General features: G+C 52.3%; 1 protein-coding gene across 2 annotated transcripts in view; it reads left to right on the forward strand.

Annotated features, from left to right (window-relative positions):
* Positions 1 to 475: 475 nt before the first annotated feature.
* Positions 476 to 19,582, forward strand: part of SCUBE1 (signal peptide, CUB domain and EGF like domain containing 1) — a 135,390-nt gene continuing 116,283 nt past the window's right edge. For both annotated transcript variants that reach the window (XM_077914200.1, XM_077914202.1), the window contains exons 1-2: positions 476 to 573; positions 4,292 to 4,423. In XM_077914200.1, the coding sequence (XP_077770326.1) occupies positions 486 to 573; positions 4,292 to 4,423 (220 nt within the window). In that variant the 5' untranslated portion in view covers positions 476 to 485. The remainder of the gene's footprint in view (positions 574 to 4,291; positions 4,424 to 19,582) is intronic.

Genomic DNA, 19,582 nt, shown 5'->3' on the forward strand with positions numbered 1-19,582 from the left:
CCCCCTCCTCTCCCCGGAGCGTGCGAGCCGGGGCGGGGGCGGTGGGAGCGCTGCCCCCCCAGGGGCGGTCGCCCTCGACGACGGGGGCACAGGGGTGGGCGCGGGGGTCGAGGGAGGGAGCAGCCTCGGAGCGAGCCCCAGCCGAGCGGAGACCGTGCACCCCGCGGCCGCAGCAGGCGCCCCGGCCCCCACCCCGCAACCTGCCGCCCGCCCCGAGGGGAGGGGGCGCCCCCGACGCCCGCCCCGCCCCCCGCGGGGGGGGCCGGCGCCCATTGGCCGGCGGCGCGCGGAGCCCCGCCCCCGGCAGGCGCGGGCCAATGAGAGCGCGGCTGTCAGCTCGTCAGCCGCGCCGGCTCGGAGGCTGGGAGCCCGAGCGGTGGCCGAGGAGCCAGCAGCCAGGAGCGCTCGGCGAGCGGCGGGTCGGAGGGGTCCCCGCGCCCCGCACGCCCGCACGCCCGGCCGGCCCGGCGAGGCTCGCAGCGAGCATGGGCGCGGCGGCCGTGCGCTGGCACTTGTGCGTGCTGCTCGCCCTGGGCGCGCGCGGGCGGCTGGCGGGGGGCAGCGGGCTCCCAGGTAAGCCCGGGGGCGGCGGGCGGCGGGCTCCGGGGTGGGGGGGCCCGGGGTGGGGGGGCCCGGCCCGCGCCGTCGAGGGGCTGCAGCCCGCGCAGCCCCGCGCCCGCCCCGCCTCTTTGCAAAGTAACTTCTGCGGCCGCCGCCGGGCGCCCCCTCCCCGAAGCCTGGCGGCCGGGGGCTCCGGGCTCCCCGCGGGGCCGCCGCGGGGGCGGGACGGGCTGGGGCCCCGGGGGAGGGAGGGCGAGGCGGGAGGAGGAAAGAGAGCGCGACGGCCGGCGGAGGGGAGCCCCGGCGCTCGGACCGCGGGCGGGCGGGAGTGGGGACCCCGGAGCCCGACGGGCGCTCCCCCAGGCGAGAGGGGCGCGCGGGCCGAAGGAGGCCCGGAGGGGAGACCGGGGGGGGGGGTGAGCGGGGGAGGGGGCGAAGGCCTGACCTAGAGGGAAAGAGGATGAAGGGGATGGTGGATGGAGGGACGGACGGACAGAAGGAGCACGGAGGGAACACACAAAAGGACACAGAAAGAATCCCAGAGAAAGACAGACGCGAGAGTAGGGAGGAGACCAGGAGACCGGAGGGAAGGAGGAACCCCAAGGGACAGAAGGAGGCAAATGGGCCGCTGGGAGGAAAAGAAGATAAAGGGAGATGTGACGGACGTGCTAAGGGATGGGAAGGAAGAGAGAGGAGAGATGGAGGCGAGGGACAGCAGAGAAAGAGACCAGAGGACTGGCGGGGGGGTGGGGGTGGGGGGTGGAGGAAGCAAGACAGACAGAGGGGAAAGACAGAAGGGGGCATGGCTGGCAAGCGAAGAGCAGACACCAGACGCGTCAGACAGGAATTGAGGAAGGGGGACAGAAAGACTTGACACAGAGGGAAGGAGATGGTTGGGAACCAGAGTGAGGGGAGACCAGACTTGGGACACAGGGCGGGAGGCCCAGGAGAGGGGGGGCAGAAGGCACTGAAGGAGGATCAGGGATTTGGGATCCAGAGCATTCAGCCATGGGTTGGGGCAGGCAGCAGAGGCTAGCAGAGCAGCCAGGGGCCCCAGGATTTCACAGGGAGCTCCCCAGCACCTACTCCTTCCCCTCCCACTCTCTGGCTGTCTGAAAGGGGTGCTCTCACAAGGCTGAAAGCACAGTCCCACAGCTTTGAGGAGTTTCCTCCCTCTCTCCCCTAAGAGGGTATGTGTGTGTGTGGGGGGGTGACCTGCCTGCTTCTGCTCTGCTCTCCTTGGCTTTCTCTGGACACCCCCCCACCCCGCCCGCCCCAGCTTCCATGCTGGGTTCCCTGAAGTCTGTGTTTGGTGGCACAGGAATCTATTCCTGGGAGTCACACCCTGAATGAGAATGCCAGGCCATTTAAACTGTTCTTCGGCAGTTGGAGGCGGAGGAAGCTGGGTCCTGTAGCCCACAGCCCCCACCGCATCTGTAGGTGTTTCTCTTCGACCTTAGGATCCCTCACCCCTGTTTGGCTGTTTCTGTATGTGCCTCTCTCCACTTCTCTATCCCTCCTCTGTGTCGGTCTCTGTGTCCCACTCCCTGAAAGCCTTGTGCTGTGAAACAAACCAAAGTCAAAGCAAGCCCCAGGGACATGACTGGAGAGGGCTGGGCTGCCCTCTGTAGGGGGTCCCCAGCCCTGGGCAGAGAGCAAGGCCAGCCATGGGCACAAATGGCCTGTGGCTCCCCTCCCTCTCCCTAGCCCTCAAGTAAAGATGTAAAGACATGTTTAGAAGATGTGCTGGGAGGTGTCCCACACCCCCTCACACACCAGCCCCTTGGCTAACATTCATCCCTTTCCCTCCCCACGAGGATACCTGCCTAGGTCAGAGATTAGGGATATGGTGCAAAAGGGGCTCCAGGACCCCAGGCAGTATCCCTCCCCTCATTTCTGTGCACTGACCCTTGGGATATGCATCCGTAGTGCATTCCCCCTGCTGGTCCTATCTCAGAAGTGGCCCCCGGGCCTCCCCACTGGAAGGATGCAGATTGGCCCTCCCTGGCCTCTAGCTTCCTGCCCTCAAGGCTTTGCTACCCCTGCAGGGGGGGGGGATTCCAGTTGTTGTCAAGTCCGCAGAAGGGGATGTTCTGCTGGCCTGAGGTTCCTGCTGACCCCGGGCCATTTGAGGGCTGGCTCTGGCCCCCTTGCTCCTATTCCTTTGGGCAGCTGTAGAGGATGGGCTGCTGACCTGAGCAGACACAACCACCCTGAAGAGTGACACCACCTGCTGTGTTTGCATGTGTGTGCATGCGTGCATGTGTGGGGACGTGTTGCTGTTGCGCTTCCTGTTGATACCTCTCTTCCTTTGAGGGGCTGGAGTCTTAGGGACTTAGAGGGGAGCCTTGTTCCCTTAAAGAGGCCCTCACAGATTTAGAACCCCGGTGCCAGCCAGAGGAGTAATTCAGAACAGACAGTCTGGAGAACCAGATAGTCTAGCGTAAGGCGGAGTCATGAAGAGAGAAGGTCACTCCTGGACTTCCCCAGGCCTGCCCCTGGGTTATTGCCCTTGGGGTGGCTGCTGAGGGTTCCTGGTGTGTGCTCGCTCCGGCAGCACATATACTTAAAAAAAAAAAAAAAATGGGTTCCTGGTGCTGCCTTGCTGGGTCCTTCTATCTGTCTGTCATCCATCTGGATCTTATTCATGGCCAACTGGAAGTAACATGGCACATAGAAAGCTCTGGATCTGAGCTCCAGTCTCTGCCCCTAATGAACTACTACCGATCTACAACAGACCTCTCTGGGCCTCAATTTTCTCATCTGTAACCCATATTATAACTAAGGTTCTGGCTGTGCTATCCTGTGTCCTGAGGGTCCTTTTTCCTGTTTGAGCTCTGTGCTATGTATGAGAGAAAGAGAGAGAGAGAGAATGAGATGGGTGTAGAGCCAGATACACAGAACCTATTGTGCATTACTTTGGCCAACAGCTATTCCAGCCCAAAGGTGTATATGTGTATGTTGGGGTGGGAGGTGGGGAGTGCCAGGAGCCTTCAAAACATAGACTGAACTTGAATTTGGAAGTTGGGATCTCAGAACCAGGTCCCAGTTTTCCGAGGTGGAGAGGAGAGAAGATGGGGAGGTCAGAACCATGGGTGAGCCAGGTCTGCCCCACTGAGGGTGTGGTTCCCCTGTTGGCCGATGCACTCTAGGGTGTGGAAGCTAGGTGAAGAATCCTCTATTTCCACAGCCTTGGGGCTGAGTGGGGTCAGATCACCCCTCCTCCCTGGGCCTCCTGGCTTGGCCTCTACTTACCGCTCCATTCTAGGCTTGGTTCTCTCCTCCCCCCACCCCGGCCCCATAACCCGAAGGGGATAGCTTTAAATTCCTCCAAAGCTCTTCTGGCTCTGAATTCTAGAATAAGGAGAGTGGAGGAGGGATAGAGTGGTGCTTGTGAGGAGAGCAAAACATACAGAGAGGCTTTCCTGGCAGTGCTCCTAAGCCTTGGTTTTGTCATCTTTCCAGCAGGAGTAATAGATTGACTTAATGGGACTGTCATGAAAATAAATGGGAGCCAGCATTTAGGTAGCATTGCATCTGGCACAGAGTAGCTGCCCCCCAAATGCTGCCAGTCACCACTCGTCGTGCCAGATTGTTGTATGCTGGCTATTACTATTGATTACCCCAGCAATCAATGGAAGGTGGGGGGGGCAGAAGGAACTCCCTGTACCCAGCCATCACTACCTGCCACCCAGGCCACACCTCACCAGTTGTTTCCCCCACTCCCCAGGGCCAGTCGACGTGGATGAGTGCTCGGAGGGCACAGATGACTGCCACATTGATGCCATCTGCCAGAACACGCCCAAGTCCTACAAATGCCTCTGCAAGCCGGGCTATAAAGGGGAAGGCAGGCAGTGTGAAGGTAAGCCCAGCCCAACCCTCCTGGCCAGACCCTGTGGCTGCCACCGCCACCATGTGTGGCTGGTACCCGCCCGGTGGTGTGCCAGCAGGGGCTGAGTCTCCAGCACCCCCACCCCCCGGGTGCCAGCAGCACAGGCCTCACTTGGCCTTGGGAGGGAGGCCATAGGCTTCTTGGGAACTTGAGCTGCTTCCCTGGAGGGAGGAGTTTGGAGTCCTGGGGTACTTAACTCACTCTGGACTTGAAACTTCTGCTTTAAATAAGATGAGGTACTGAATGATATGTTCGTCCTTCTGTCCCTGACTGAGTATGTGTGGGGTAAAGGCCTGGGATAACCCCCCACCAGGTTCCTAACTTCATAACCAGCAAAACCACCCCATGTAGCCTGTAGCTTCCCCAAGGGACCTGCTTAGTAGCCAGCCATAGCATTTGTGGGCTGGCTCAGGTATGAGAGCTCGGGCAAAGACATAGATCTGTGCTGTGTCCATCTATCTGTCCAGCCTTTCTTTCCTGCACCTGGGGTATCAGTTTGATTGCCTGGCACTGGAAACTGCCTCCCCTGCATGCTGAATGTCAGAGACAGACAAGCAGCCTTGGCTGACTTTGGAGCCAGGACTCTCCAAACCGGTTGGAACTCATGGGAGCATCTGTCAGGGAGGGTCTGTGTAGCCATTCTGTGTGGTTCTGGGGAAGCCCATCGTTAGGGAACTGGGAACAGCTCTCTCCATGACCCACATGTACACCCAGATGAGAATCCTTGATCCAAATCTTCCCTGTCTGTCCCCACTTTACAGATGAGGAAAGCTGTGGCCCAGAGAGAAACAAGCCCCCAGGTCCCACAGAGCATGGCGAGTACTAAACCCCAGGTCTCTGGATTCCCACTCCATGGCTCCCTAGCATCTCATTTTCTTTTCCCCAAGCCCTGCCAGCTTATTTCTGCAAAGCATGACATTCGTAGTAGGAAAGTGACCCACGGGGCGCCTAGGTGGCTCAGTCTTTTGAGTGTCTGCCTTTGGCTCAGGTCAGGATCCCAGAGTCCTGTGATGGAGCCTCACACTGGGCTCCCTGCTCAGCGGGGAGTCTTCTACTTCTTCTCCCTATACCCCCACTCTTCTTGTGTTTTCTCTCTCTCTCTCAAATAAATAAATAAAATCTTAAAAAAAAAAAAGGCAACCCATGTGAGTAAGATGGGTGCCCGTCCCTTCTGTATAAGGCTTTGCAGGAGCTGGAGCTTTGTGGGAGATGCAGCCTTGCCTCCTTGGAATGCTGACATTATTCATCCGTCTCACTTGTTGGGTGTCTACTTAAGGCTGAGTGCCGGGCAAATGGCAATATTCCAGATCATGCCTGGTTTGGCCACATCTCTGGCCTTGCTTAGGGCCCAGAAGCCTGAGTGGGGAGCTGGTGCCTACCCACAGACCTCTGGAAGGAGGCCAGGCTGGAGACAGGCAGAGCAGGTCATGAACAAGAAGCCTGGTGGCCCCGGGCTGGCTCCCCTGCTTGCAGGGCCTGGAGGTTCCAAGTGGCACATGTGAGGCTCTACGTGACCACTTTCTGACCCTCTGCTCCTGCTCCAGGCCCAGTGCTCAGGCAAGGGAGGGCCTAGGGCAACCCTTTTTCTCTGCTTGTTTAAACCACTGACCCAATCTGCTCCTCCTCTAGCCCAGCTCCTTAGCTTCCCCTCCTGCTGTCCCCAGACCTGGGGACTTTGTCTCCTGCCAGTTTCCCTGAAATCCTTCAGAGTTCAGCTTTAGCTCCCCACTCTGTTTGAGCCCAGTTGGGAGTCAGACTCACTGGCTCAGTTAAGGATGACAGAAGAGGAGGCTTGTAAATGTGCCTCTGGAACTGCCAGGGCCCTCCCTGTCTCTCTAGCCTGGCTCTTGCCTCTGTCTCTCACCTCCTAAAACCCTGGATCATGCTTGTGTCCCGGCCACACATCCACACACCAGGCTGTTCCATGTTTCTGAGCCCCAGCTCAGGTCTTCTGCTTACCAGGAGCTGCTTTTCCACCCTTTGTGTCCTGGCTAATTCCTAATAAGGCTTTAGATTTGCCTCCTCTGGGAAGCCTTCCTTGATACCTCCACTTCTACACAATTACACACACACACATATACACACATAGCCACATTAAGTATCTACTCTGATCTCAGAAGCTTCTGGATTTTTCTCCATCACAGGGCTTCTATTTTTTTTAAAGATTTATTTATTTATTGGGTGCGGCGGGAGCAGAGAGAGAGAGAATTTCAGGCAGACTATGCTGAGTGCAGAGCTCAATGGGGACCCTTAGAGATCAAGATCTGAGATGAAACCAAGAGTCAGACACTTTTTTTTTAAGATTTTACTTATCTACCTATGAGAGACACAGAGAGAGGGGCACAGACACAGGCAGAGGGAGAAGCAGGCTCCACGCAGGGAGCCCGATGTGGGACTCGATCCTATGTACCCAGGATCACACCCTGGGCCCATGACAGCACTAAACCACTGAGCCACCTGGGCTGCCCAAAAGTCAGACACTTAACCGACTGAGCCACCAAAGTGCCTGGGCACTTTTTTTTTTTTTTTTAAGATTTATTTATTTATTTTAGAGGGAGAGCATAAGCGGGAGGGGCAGAGAGAGAAAAAGAATCTCAAGCAGACTTGTTGCTGAGCAGAGCCCAACGTGGGGCTTGATCTCATGACACCGAGATCACAACCTTAGCAGAAACCAGGAGTGAGACGTCTAACCAACCGTGCCCCCCAGGCGCCCTCTTCATAGCACTTCTGACTTTGGATGATAATTATGCATCTTGTTCTCCCGCTGACCCATGAGCTCATTTATTGAGAGTTGGCCATGGACTCAGCATGGGGGTCCACCACACTGAAACTATCAAACTCGAGGCCACTGGGAGCCCCTAGATTGCCTTTCAGGCTTGTCCCCATACGCCCGACTCCTGGGGCAGAGCCCAGCGTGAGTGTGGGTGTGCAGAAAATGTTTAGTCTGAATTGGCTCTCATTTGCCCAGACTGGAGTTCCCATGAGATGAGGAGCCCCAGAGATTGAAGCTACCCACAGGGGGGCTGCGCAGGCGGCAGGGAAGCATGGAGTGCTGGGTCCGGGTGAGGACTCGGTTCTTGTCGTGGCATCATTGCCACCCTGTCTCATGAGAGAGGAAAGCAAGAACGGACCTAGCCGCCACATGGGAGTCTGGGTTGCAGCCCACCTCTGATGTGAAAGTCTAGGTGCTCATTTGCCCCCCTGAGTCTCAGTTTCCCCTTTAGTTATATGGGCTGAAAATACCCGCCATCAGAAGCCATCCTGAAGACTGAAAGAAATGCAGTGTGGCGAGCCTCAGGCCTGCCAGTCACAGTGCCTGGCTCGCGATGGGCACCCAGTGTATAGGATGCGCTTAGGACACAGACGACAGTGCCATTACTGTCACTGTCACCATCTCCGTCATCTGGTCTCACCTCCTCTCACAGTGGCTGCAGATGGTGAGAGGCAGTGTGAACAGACTCACTTAATGACATCTTGAACCATGGTGAAGACCTTTGAAAATGGTTCAGTGCCGCCTGCCTCGGAGGTGATAAAGATGGTGCAACCTTGCCCTTCCCCTCATGGGTCTTTGGATCAGGGTTGGCCTGCATGAGCTGAAATGATATATCAGTAGAAATTTTTAATGAACAGGGTCCTATGGGTGGTAAGTCGGTCCCTATGGACTTGTCCTAGTAACAGTATGGAGACAAGTGGTCAAGAACTGAGACCATTTGGCCACTCACTCCCTAAACCCTTTGTGAGTGCCAGCAGGTTTTCTGGGGACCTGAGTGGACACTGTCCCACTTACCCTGAGGTTTTCTTACCCCTGAGAATAGTCATCAGTCAGAATTGGTGGAGCCAGCTGGAGTGTTCCCCATGAGCCATCAGACCCTCCACCAGCTTCCCCAGGAGGACCATGCAGAAATTTCTGGAGGCTTTGAAACCTGGAGGGGCTGGCAGGTCACATGCAGTGGTGGCCTGAGGGAGCTTGGAGATCATCCAGATGTTCATTCTCTTCCTTGGTTTTACAGATGGGAAAATGGAGGCCTGAGGAGGTGAGGGTCTTGCCTGAGTTGGGACCAGAGTCCAGGTTTGGTGGGCCTTGCTTCTCACACTGCATTCTGCAAGTGGCTATTGCTACCTGTGGTTCTCTGCTCTGAGAAGACGGATAGACAGTCAATATGCAGTTGTGCGCAGTGGTTAAAGCATGGACTTTGGAGTCAGGTGTCTTGGGTTTGAATCCTGCCTGTGTAGCCTGGCCAAGTGACTCGACTCCGTTTGTTTGTTTATATAGTAGAGGTAACAATAATGTCAACTTCACAGAGATGGTATGAGCACCAAATGAGGTAATGCGCATAAAGCATTTGAACGTAGCCCGGTATGTAGGACACACTGTGTGAGCTTTACCTGCTGTTCTTGTGATGATGGTGATGGTGGTGATATTGAGGATGAGGACAAGGATGTTGCTGTTGATGATGGTGATGTTGAGGATGAGGATGAGGATGCTAATGACCATATTGGTGATGACGATGGTAATAATGATGATGGTGGTGATGATTAATCATCATCATCATGGTGATGGTTTTGATGCTCATGATAATGTTAATGTTGATGATCATAATGCCGTTCAGTATATGAAAAAGGGTGAACCTTTGTCTTTTTCCAACAGTTGCCAGGATCTTAAGTGGCTGGGAAATGGGCTATTCTGGCTCACAGACTATTTAGATGAGCCATATGCATATGTCCATATCCCCATAGAGATGTACGGACATGTGTGCCATTCACAAATGACCATTTACCAAGAATGCGCAATAAAAATTACAAGTGACAGAAGGCTCTCCTTTGTTCCACTGAACCTACTGAAGGGCTGGCAAAGAGGCTGCCACATTTTGCCAGAGCAGACACCAGTAATTGATCACAGCCCCCTCCAGACAGCAAGCTCCACTTTAGATGAAACCTGTCTCCCTCCCTGGGGCCTTTCTTCACAGGTGCTGAGCTGGTATGGGGCTGTGCAAGGGCTGGGGTGGGAGTCTTGGGGAAATGAGCACCCTATCCTACAGACCTGATAGACTTGCTGTTTACTGCGATAAGCACAGAGGATGGATTCTCAGCAACACGTGCTCAGAGAACGTGGCTTCCACAATCTCACTAGTTCTTCACGGCCAATGGACCCAGGTTATGGGAAGCCCTGTGTAGGGCCGGCTGAGGCTCTTAGACCCTTCACTGCTTCACCCTGAGGCTGCTGTTGGTCATGAAAACCCTTTAGCAAACCCAGCATCTTAGGCAGCCTGTCCCCCTCCCCTATTACAAGGACAGTTTCTTGCCAGCCTTCAGGGCCATCTTGCCATGTGGCCAGTGCATGTGTGACGATGACCAGGCTTCCACATGCTCAGCCACGTTGCAGCCATGTGGAGAGCAGCCCTGGAGCCCTGGCTGGTCTGCTGAACGCTGGCAGGGGGCTTGCTATAGCCAGGCTGAGGTGCCTCAGATGGTTCAGAAAGGCCCTGGGCAAGGCTGAGGATAAATCCGTGTTTTCTTGATGATTTGCATCTTGACAGAATCTGAAGAAACTCTAGGCACACTCCTGATGTGCACAGTTGGAAGGGACTTGAGGGGGCCTCCAGGGTAGCCTCCATGTTTTACAGATGACCAGTTCCCTCTGTTGCCCGCCCCCCCAGGCCCATACACACCTCCCCTTTGGTCCATGTTACCCTGCATTGATGTTTCCCTGTGTCTCCTCCTGGAATGTGGGCCCTGCAAGGACAGCGTCTGTGACCTGTTCCGCTCTATTCCCTGGAAGCCAGTGCCAGGCTTGGCATGGAACTTGGAAGGCATCTGTTGAGTGAGAGGGTAGATGGATGAGTTCCAGCAGTCACCTCCTCCAGGAAGACTTCCCTGCTGCCCATGTCACCTGTGAGCATCCCTCCTTCAGAGCACCTATGACACTTGGTTGCAATGACCCATGTGACTTCATTTAGGGCTGGCTCCAGAGCTAGTGTTGGTGGACAGTGAGTGACCATTATAAATCCCAGGGATAGCAGGAAAGGCCTCCCAGAGCTTCTGAATTCTGGAGGTTTCACAGGTGAGGAAGCTGAGGCCTGACAAGGGAAGAGGCTAACCTGAGGACATCTGTTGTGGACCAGTGGCAGGATAAGGTTGGGGCAACTGGACCCAGGGAGGTCAGGCTAAGCCAGGTCACCCAGCTGAGAAGCAGCAGGGCCTGGATCCAACCTCAGGCAGCCATGAGGTCCCAACCATGGGCCAGACCCCCAGCAGCCTGTCTGAACAAAGTGAGAAGAGCTCCTTAGCTAGGAGTCATAGAGAAGGTTGCGGAGACCCTTCCCTTTATTCACATCCCCCCGTTGCCGCCACAAGCTCATCTGAGCCAGGCCCTGTGAATGTGAGGATCAAAGCACACCACCCACCTGTATAGCTGAGAAAGGACATTCCTTGGGCTGAGCCCAAGGCACTCAGCTAATCATATTGAACTGCTCATTCTCACTCAACCCTTCCCTCCCTGACCACACCATAGCATCACTCATTTTTGGGTTCCTCAAACTTGCCAGCTCTCTCCTACCCCAGGACCTTTGCGCATTCTGTTGCCCCTGCCTCTTTTCATTAGGCTAAGCCTATGCATCCCCCAGCTCACCAGACCCCTGTGCTGGCCTCCTGGTCTGAATTAGTTGGGCCTGTTTATGCTCCTTCTGCTAAGGGGGCAGGTCAAGGGCAAGGAGGGGCCATTTCATCCCTTTTAAATGCTTCAACTCATTTAACCTTAATTGCTTTGTTTTCATAGACATTTACTAAGGAAAAGGACCAAATTATAGCTTGAATTGGGTCTTACTAATCTTAATTAAAAGCTCTCGTTTATAATCAGGACCAGGCCCCAAACGAGGAGCAAACCGCCCTCAAATGGCTTGTTTAAATAACTAAGACCCTCTTGATAATCACTGTTTAGTCTGAACCAGCAGTGCACATCACCCCTTCTATGTGTACTTAATTTTTTAGACTATTTATTCAAGTCGTTTATTCCACTTGCAAGTTCCAACTCGGGCCTTTTCCAGAATGCTATAATTAAAACTCTTGGGGGAAATAACTTTTTTGTTTTGGCCACAGAATATCAAATACATTATTATTTTCCCCTTTTTTGTGTGAGAAGAGGAAAAAATGACAACCTATGGGCATCAGAGATCACAAAATTAGCATGTATGTGATGAATGTAAATAGCCACTTCCTGAATTTTATATCCCCAGCGTCTACTTGTCAGTCACTGAAGTCAGGTAGATTACAGGGCATGCGATTAGGCATTTTAACAAAACTCCTAATAACACACCCCGCAATCTGTTTAGTTTAACGTCAGAAGAAAAAATCTTAAAACCAATAGGCCTTCTTAGAGAATACTATCTATGACCTTATTAAATCATTTTCCTCATCATTATTGCACGGCTTATTGAAACTCCAGATAAAATTCTGCTTTTTGGGAGGCCAGGAAAGGCAGTAGGAGGTGGGCTGGAGGGGGGGGACGGTGGAGGGAAATTCTTCTTCAAGTCTTAAAACGTGCAATTATGCATGCTAACGTGTGCCCCACTGAAGATGAAAGCGCTCTAGTCCAGCAGACCAGCAGGCAGGAAGAAGTCAGATGTGACTTAAAATTCCAAGTTGCTGTCAGCTAGCAATTAGATGGCATTGCTTGCAACTAGTCCCCGCTCTGCTGCAGAGTTTGGGCCTCTGCAGAGCCCATGTCCGTTTTTAGAAAGAAAAATGGAAATGTCATAATGCTGGCGTTTAAGCATTGGAGGCAAGGCCGCCTCCCTGAGCCTTAGTTTACCCATCTGTAAAATGCATCCGCTAGGCTAGATTCAGTTTGGTATTGAGAATGTTTGCTGAGCACCTACTCTGTGCCAGGCTTGGAGCTGAGGCAGAGACATGTTTTCCCAACCTCACTGGTCAGTGGGAGAGTCGGACCGAGAGAGATGTGAACATAACACAAGTGGGAAGGGCAATGATGGAAACCCAGAACCAGACTGAGGGTAAAGAAGAAAGAGTACGGCTCTCTGCCTTGGGAGGGAAGAAACCAGAGAGGCTCCCCAGAGAGGCGTTTTCCAGGCTAGGTTAGGGAGGCAGACCTTCCTTCCAGCTCTGATGGCCCATGAAGGCATCTGTAGTATGAATGCTGAGGTCTTCTGGGGCCTCAGTTGACTCAGTGAGCCCAGTAAGTGACCTAACCTTCCAGAGGCCTGGTTCCTTATCCAGGCAGTCAGAGCAATGGCACCTGCTTGCCAACCACCAAGGAGGAAAGTGCGCTGAAGGTATTCCAGAGCCTGCATGTCATACTTTCTGTTTCCTCTAAACCCCATTTCTGGGATGCCTGGGTGGTTCAGTGGTTGAGCATCTGCTTTTGGTTCAGGGCATGATCCCAGGGTCCTGGGATCGAGTCCTGCATTGGGCTCCCCACAGGGAGCCTGCTTCTCCCTCTGCCTGTTTCTGTGTGTGTGTCTCATGAATAAATAAATAAAATCTTTAAATCCTCATTTCTCCTAGGGTTAGAGGGTCTCTCCCCTGCCCCCACTGCCCTCAGCCCCCCACCCCCTCCCCTGGGGCACAGGCCCCTCTCTGCCCCTTCCTCTGGGCTCTCTCTCCTCCTCTTGGCCGCTTCTTATTACAGTGGCTGTATTTGTTTTTCCATCTAAGGAATGCTAACCAGAAAAAACCATTATTTCTAAGAAAATAAACTGCGGGCCTGTTGGCCTTTGGATGCTACTGAAAGGGATGGCGGCCTTCCCCCAAGGCCTTGAGACAAAGAGGGCCAGAGGGCTTGTGTGTGCGGGCAAGGTCACGGGGCCTCGGCTCTAAGGAGGTCCTCCAGATGGGCCAGGGCTGCAGTCCTGGGAGGAGAGAGTTTTAAGACCCCAGGCGGCCAGCTTGGACTCTGGCCTGGTTAATAACAGCTCTGGGACTGATTACTCCCTCCTCCCTCTCAGAGCTCCAGGATGTACTCCTTGCTCTGGGAGCCACCTTCCTCCTGTCTGGGCCTCCTGCCCCTTGTGCCAGGGAGAGTAGAGCTAGGCGTGGGTCCGAGGAGAACTAGGTGCCAGCCCCACGTGACCTGGAGCAGGTCCGAGAACCCATTGGGCCCTAGTGGATGATTGCAAAGTTGACGCCTAGAGCTAGGAGATCCCAGATCCCTTTGGCCCCTCGTGGTGGACAGCTTTTTTCATCATGCTCCTTGCCATGGTGGCGCCTAGTGCTGGATTAGTCTCTGGGGGGTGGCAGATGGGTTCAGGTTGGACTGTTGGTCACCTGTCTCTTCCCACTGGCAGCTCCGTAGATGGGCCTGGGCCTGGCTGGTGTGTTGGCAGGGGAGGTGCTCCTATATGAGCTGAGTCGATCTGTGTCTGGGTCCTTGTTGTCCATCGGGCTGGTACTCCTTGTGGCTGGGGTCTGGGCTGAGGGTGAGGAGCCAGCCTGGGGAAAGCGTTGGTCTAGGAGCAAAGAGGGCAGGGGGGCAGCTTGATGCTCAGCATGGACTGTGGGCCTTGACTTCTTGGGTCACTGAGACTGGGAAATTCTCCAGAGGACTGTGTCAAGGTTGGGACTGTGTCAAGCTTAGGAGGGCAGAGCCTGGAACGAGCCTGCCTGCATTCCAATATTGGCTTTGCCACCTACTAGCTGTGGGAGCTCTGAGCTCTCTGAGCATTGGTTTCTTTTTCTGTGACAGGGGAAGTTGTTAAGCCTTCCTGCTTGGGCTTTGGTTAGGAGTAAGCCACTTGCAACTGAGATGGTGTCTGGGGGGAGTTGCCACGGCCGTTGCTGTTTATGTTGGACAGAAACTGCGCTGGGGGTTTGGGGAGAAAGAAGGAAGCTGACTGCATCCGGCCCGCTCAGGCCTGCCCACTGCCTGAGCCCACGGGGCCTCCCTGAGGTCTTGGGTTCAAGCTACTGTCAGCTCGAGACTTGCTGATAAGATTAGCACCTCAATTCCCCTGTCTGGGCTTGGTTACCCCTTATAAAACCCAGTGGGAGCTTCAGAGGAGCTCTCGGGGTGCCAGCTTACCCATTCTGTGGGGCAGCTCAGGGTCTCTGGCAGCTGCATGCCTCTGATTGCCCTCCTGTTGAGTTCAGAGGTGGTTGGGCCTGGGCAGCAGCCCCCCAGAGCTTGCAGTTTGGTGGTTTGGGGGCTTCTCCGCTGCCTTTTGCTAAGAGGATAGAAGAATGAATGTGCCTGTAATTAATTGGCAGTGTGTGTGGGGGGGTGTCTCAACTCTGAGCTGGCAGCCTGGGGCACCTCCTCCCTTCCATCTAGAACATTCTCACAGATCAGCTTTCCCTTGACAAGGTTGCTTTGATGTCGTCAGGCTTGATGTCAGAGCTTGGGAAACAGCCTCCAGCAAAAAGGTTCCAGGTGTTTTTGAGGGAGAAAGGGAATAATCAACTGGTCTTTGTCCTTTGGTTTGGTATGAAAGTTCCACCTGGATCTTGTGAGCCACACGCTCACTGTGAGCACACACTGGGCAGGTGGCATTTGAGGTCAATTCAGAATGAGCATCCTTGTGGTTTCCCTGTGTCCAGGCAGAGTCACAGTGACCCAGCCAGGGCAACAGATGAGAGCAGTGACAGCATTAACTTTTTAAAGATTGTAAACAACTAGGGCTCCTGGGTGGCTCAGTCGGCTAAGCATCCGACTCTTGGTTTCAGTTCAGGTCATGATCTCAGGATCGTGGGATCGAGCCCTGTGTTGGGCTCCGTGCTGAGCATGGACCCTGCTTAATATTCCCTCCCTCTCTCTCTCCCTCTTCCATGTCCTGCTTGCACATGCTCCCTCTCTCTCTCCCTAAAAAAGAGAAAAATATTGTACAACTTTATTGAGACACAATTCACATACCATGCAATTCATTCATCCAAAGTACCTTTCAGTGATTTTTAATATATTTACAGAACTGAGTGCTCATCACCATAGTCAATTTTAGAACTTTTTTATTACCTCCCAAAAGAAATCTATACCCCTTAGCCGTCACTGCCCAGGCCTCTAGCCCCAGAAAGCCACTAATCTCTTTTTGTCTCAATAGATTTGGCTTTTCTAGAGACTTCATACAAATGGAATCTTACAATATGTGGTCCTTTGTGACAAAGACAGCATTAACTTTGAAGCCAGGTGACCTGGCTCCCTTTCTGGTTCCACTTGTATTAGCTGTGTGATCTCGGGCAGGGGAGATAACTTCTCTGAGTCTTAGCTCCCCTGCCACAAAATAAAGATGTTGGTACGTACTTCACATATGTGAGGGGCCTGCATACCACCTACACGTTGTCGGGGGTCAGTCGATGGAGGCTGTGCCTATGATGATTATGCATCTGTTTGCTGTTTGTCACCGAGCTTTTGCGGAGCACAACTCTGCCACTTCCGAAGCTTACACTGAACAGAATGTAGCCCTTGTCCCATGGGACGCACAGCTCCAAAGGACGACACATAGCAAACATGAGTGATGGTTGCTGTCCATTCCTGGGGCTCTGGGGTCCGCTGGAGGAGGAGGAGTCATGTCTGCCAGGGGATCAGCAGAGGTTTCAGGTGGGAGATGATGCTGGGGCTCAGCCTGCAGACATAGATAGGTGTCTGTAAAGATGAAGGAGCCCCAGGCTAGGGAACAGCATGAGCGAAAGTGTGGTGTCCTGACCCTGCGGCAGCTGCTGGGGGAGGTCAGCAAGCAGCTCGAACCCCATGGTCACTTTGGATCACGAGCTGGGCAGTGGGGAGGGCCTTCCCACCCTCTGGCTGAGCCACGGTCATTGTGTGCAGTTAGGAATGAAAAAGTATATAGATTTGTGTTGGTTTTGTGTGACCTTTGACCTTTCCCATAATTAACTGCTGGGCCTACTTCTAGCATTGTCTCCTCAGAAGGGAAACCTGATCAATGGATGCCAGGGGTCCACAGAGAGCCGGGTCTCATTACTCAATCATTACAAACCCAGAGCTTAACCCTGTGCCACCGGAGACAGGAGGCTTAATCCTTCCTGCTAGGCGGCCCTGCAAAACTACCTTCCCTCGAGCGTAATTAGCCAACAAACCGGATTAAGATTTATTCACCAATAAGGACCCAACTTCCTAAGCCATACATCTCTCCCAGAACGGTTGCCTGATCTGAGGAGTGCACAGTTTTTCCTAAAGCCCCCAGACAAAGGAAAAGACGTGCTAGTGCCCAGCCAGGGGAGGGGTCTTTGTTAGAGCGTTTGGTCTCCACGGTCTGCAAGGAATGTCAAGAAAAATGCCAATTTCAAGGGGAAACAAGAAGGCGTTTTTCAGTAATGATCTCTGAAAGCGGAGCGGGGTGGGGGGGGGGACTTTAAAAACCCTCATTTTGAGAACCTTTCCAGTCCATTGTGATTTTCAGGAAAATGCCCTGAAAAAACATGAAAATAAAATGAGAAGGAGCCCCAACACATTGCAATGCAATCTTTTAGAACCTAAGCATTGCAGAATAAATATATATTTTATGGTGCAACGAGAATCAATTTTGAATTAATTGAAAAAAATAAAATAAAACTAAACTCATCCCATTCGAGTTCCAAACCACTCCTGTTGGCACAGAACCATAGCTGTGGGATCGCGTGTGCATGGCTGCCTTTAATATAGGAAAAATGAAACAGTGTGTGCTTTTTAAAATCCCATAATAAGCAGCTCCTGTGCTGCTTTGCTCTGTTCTGTGAGATGTTGGAAACTGTTTTCTGTTGAGAACTGAGTTTTCATAACCAAAAACTAAAAAAAAAAAAAAAAATCCTAGCTGTAGAAGGAGCAGGAAGGACTAGGGTGAGCTATCGGACTTATCCCCAGCACTCCGATCAGGTCTTTTGTTCTCCCCATGGTTTCCCCTCCTACAAACCTTCCCTGTAACCATCCCTCAGCCTCTGGGGTAGGTATACACCTTAGAAATAAAAATGAGGCACGTGACATCTCCTTCCCACACTTCTCCTTAATAACTTTTTGGAACGTGAAGCACTTGTAACAAGTTGTTCATCTCATGCACCCAAAGGATATGGCTCCAACAAGATATGGAATCTGCCTTGGAACACAGGCACAGGCTAGGGGCTGGGAAACTGGGTGCTCAGCCACACTGTGCCTCAGTCTCCACATCAGTAAAATGGGGGTAGCACTACCCCCTGGCTCTTATGCAGCTCCCTTCCTCCAATCTTTGCATTGGTCATCACATGGCCATCTTCCTTCTGTGTCTCTGTGTGTTTCTCCACGGTGTTCTCCTCTCTGTCCTAATATCCTCTTTGTGTGTATCCAAATTTCCCTCTTCTTATATGGACACCAGTCGTTAGATTATGGCCCATCCTAATCCAGGATGACCTCATCTTAATTTGCTTACATCTGCAAAGATCCTATTTCCAAATCAGGTCACATTCACAGATACTGGGGGTCAGGGCACCAATACATCTTTGGGAATGACACAGTTCAACCCACAATAGTCCTTTAAGAATAAACATCCAGAGAGCTTGGCTCTGTCCCCCTCCATTCCATCACCACCCTCTCCCTACCCCATTCGCCTGCTCCTCATTCTCTCTCTAGCCTTAACAGTCCTTAAAAAGTGGCCCGAGCCTGCCAGACGTCTTGATGGCCTGTGGGGACTCCTCCAGGAGTGGCGGTTCATGGATTTTTTTTTTTTCCAGAAACAAATCCACTTGCTTTGGCTGACATTTTTTTTTTAGTTGATTTGTTTGTGCATTTATTTCTCTTGTTATTAAAGCAGGAAGCTCACATGATTAAAAAACAACAACAAAAACTCAACACACACACAGAAATCAGGGGAGGGGGCTTAGCTGTGAACAGATGCTGCAGGCTGGCCTCAGGGAAGCATGTGATAGCACTTTGGGCCTGGGGATTGGAGGGGAAAGTGATGGTTCTAAGAGATGCTTCGATTTGGGGGAATCCCTTGGAGATAAGTAAGGGAAGAGGTATGAGCAGTGAACATTCCTGCACGCTTCTGCCTTCTGGCATCTACTGTAGCCAACACTATAGGGTATCATGGGAAGGAAAAGGCTAGAGTTATTTTATTGGTTATTCAGCAATCTCTTTATAATGCCCTATGGGTATGGTGACCAAGTAGTTTATTATTTTGAGAGTGAAAAGTGTGTTGTCAATAATTACACCCAGACAACAGCATAAACTGGAACTATGTCAAGCAAATCGGGGCATGTGATTATCCTAACCAGGGAAGAGACATTTTTATTAGACCTTACCACCATTGAAAGAGCTGGTTTAATTGCATTTTATGGATGTGGTGACTCTGTGTTTCCTTCTTTGCTTTGGTTTCTGGAAATCTAGGAGCCATATTTGTGGCTGGCTTTTTTGAAATCGTACTGGAATTACCAAATTTATTTGTATACTTTCACCAGCTTTCTCTTATCCTTCAACCCTCATTTCTTTTTCTTCTTCCTAACATCTTTTTAAAAATCTTATTGTATGTATTTTATAAGCTGTTTAGAGGGATAATATTTGAAGAAGTTGATGGGTGGATGAATATATATATAAATGGATGGATGAGTGAATGGCTGGATAGATGGATGAGTGGGTACAGGTGTGTGGAGTGTGTGTGTGTATAGATGAGTGAGTGTATCAGTAGTGGGTAGACATGTGGATGGTGGATGAGTGAATGGATATAGGATGGATGGATGGATGTTTCAATGTTTAAATGAATAAAAGGACGGGGGCCTAGCTGAATATTTAGATGGATATATGCATATTTGGATACATGGGTAGATATTTGGCTGGATAAATGAAAGGGTGAATAATAGGTGATTGGATGACGAGAAGGATGATTAGCTGACTGGATATTTAGATGAATAGATTTTAGCATGAACAGACAAATGGAAGGATGAATGGATAAATGAGTGTTTGGATGATTAGATAATACTTTCTCAGCCACAGTGTAGACGTGCCAAGGGTGTAATAATGTGTATGGAGTAATTTGCCAATGCCTGGCATGTCATGGGCATTCTAACTTATTAGAAAGGACACAGGTTTTTCAGACTAAAAAACCTCTGTTCTGATCCTTGCCCTGCCGTTTACTATGTGACATTGAGCAATTACCTCTCCTCTCTGCACTTTAGTTTGCTCAACCATAAAATGAAGTTAAAATGCCCACTCCAGAGGGTTGC

The sequence above is a fragment of the Canis aureus genome, chromosome 11 (genome assembly GCF_053574225.1).
Source record: "Canis aureus isolate CA01 chromosome 11, VMU_Caureus_v.1.0, whole genome shotgun sequence".
Classification (NCBI taxonomy): domain Eukaryota; kingdom Metazoa; phylum Chordata; class Mammalia; order Carnivora; family Canidae; genus Canis; species Canis aureus.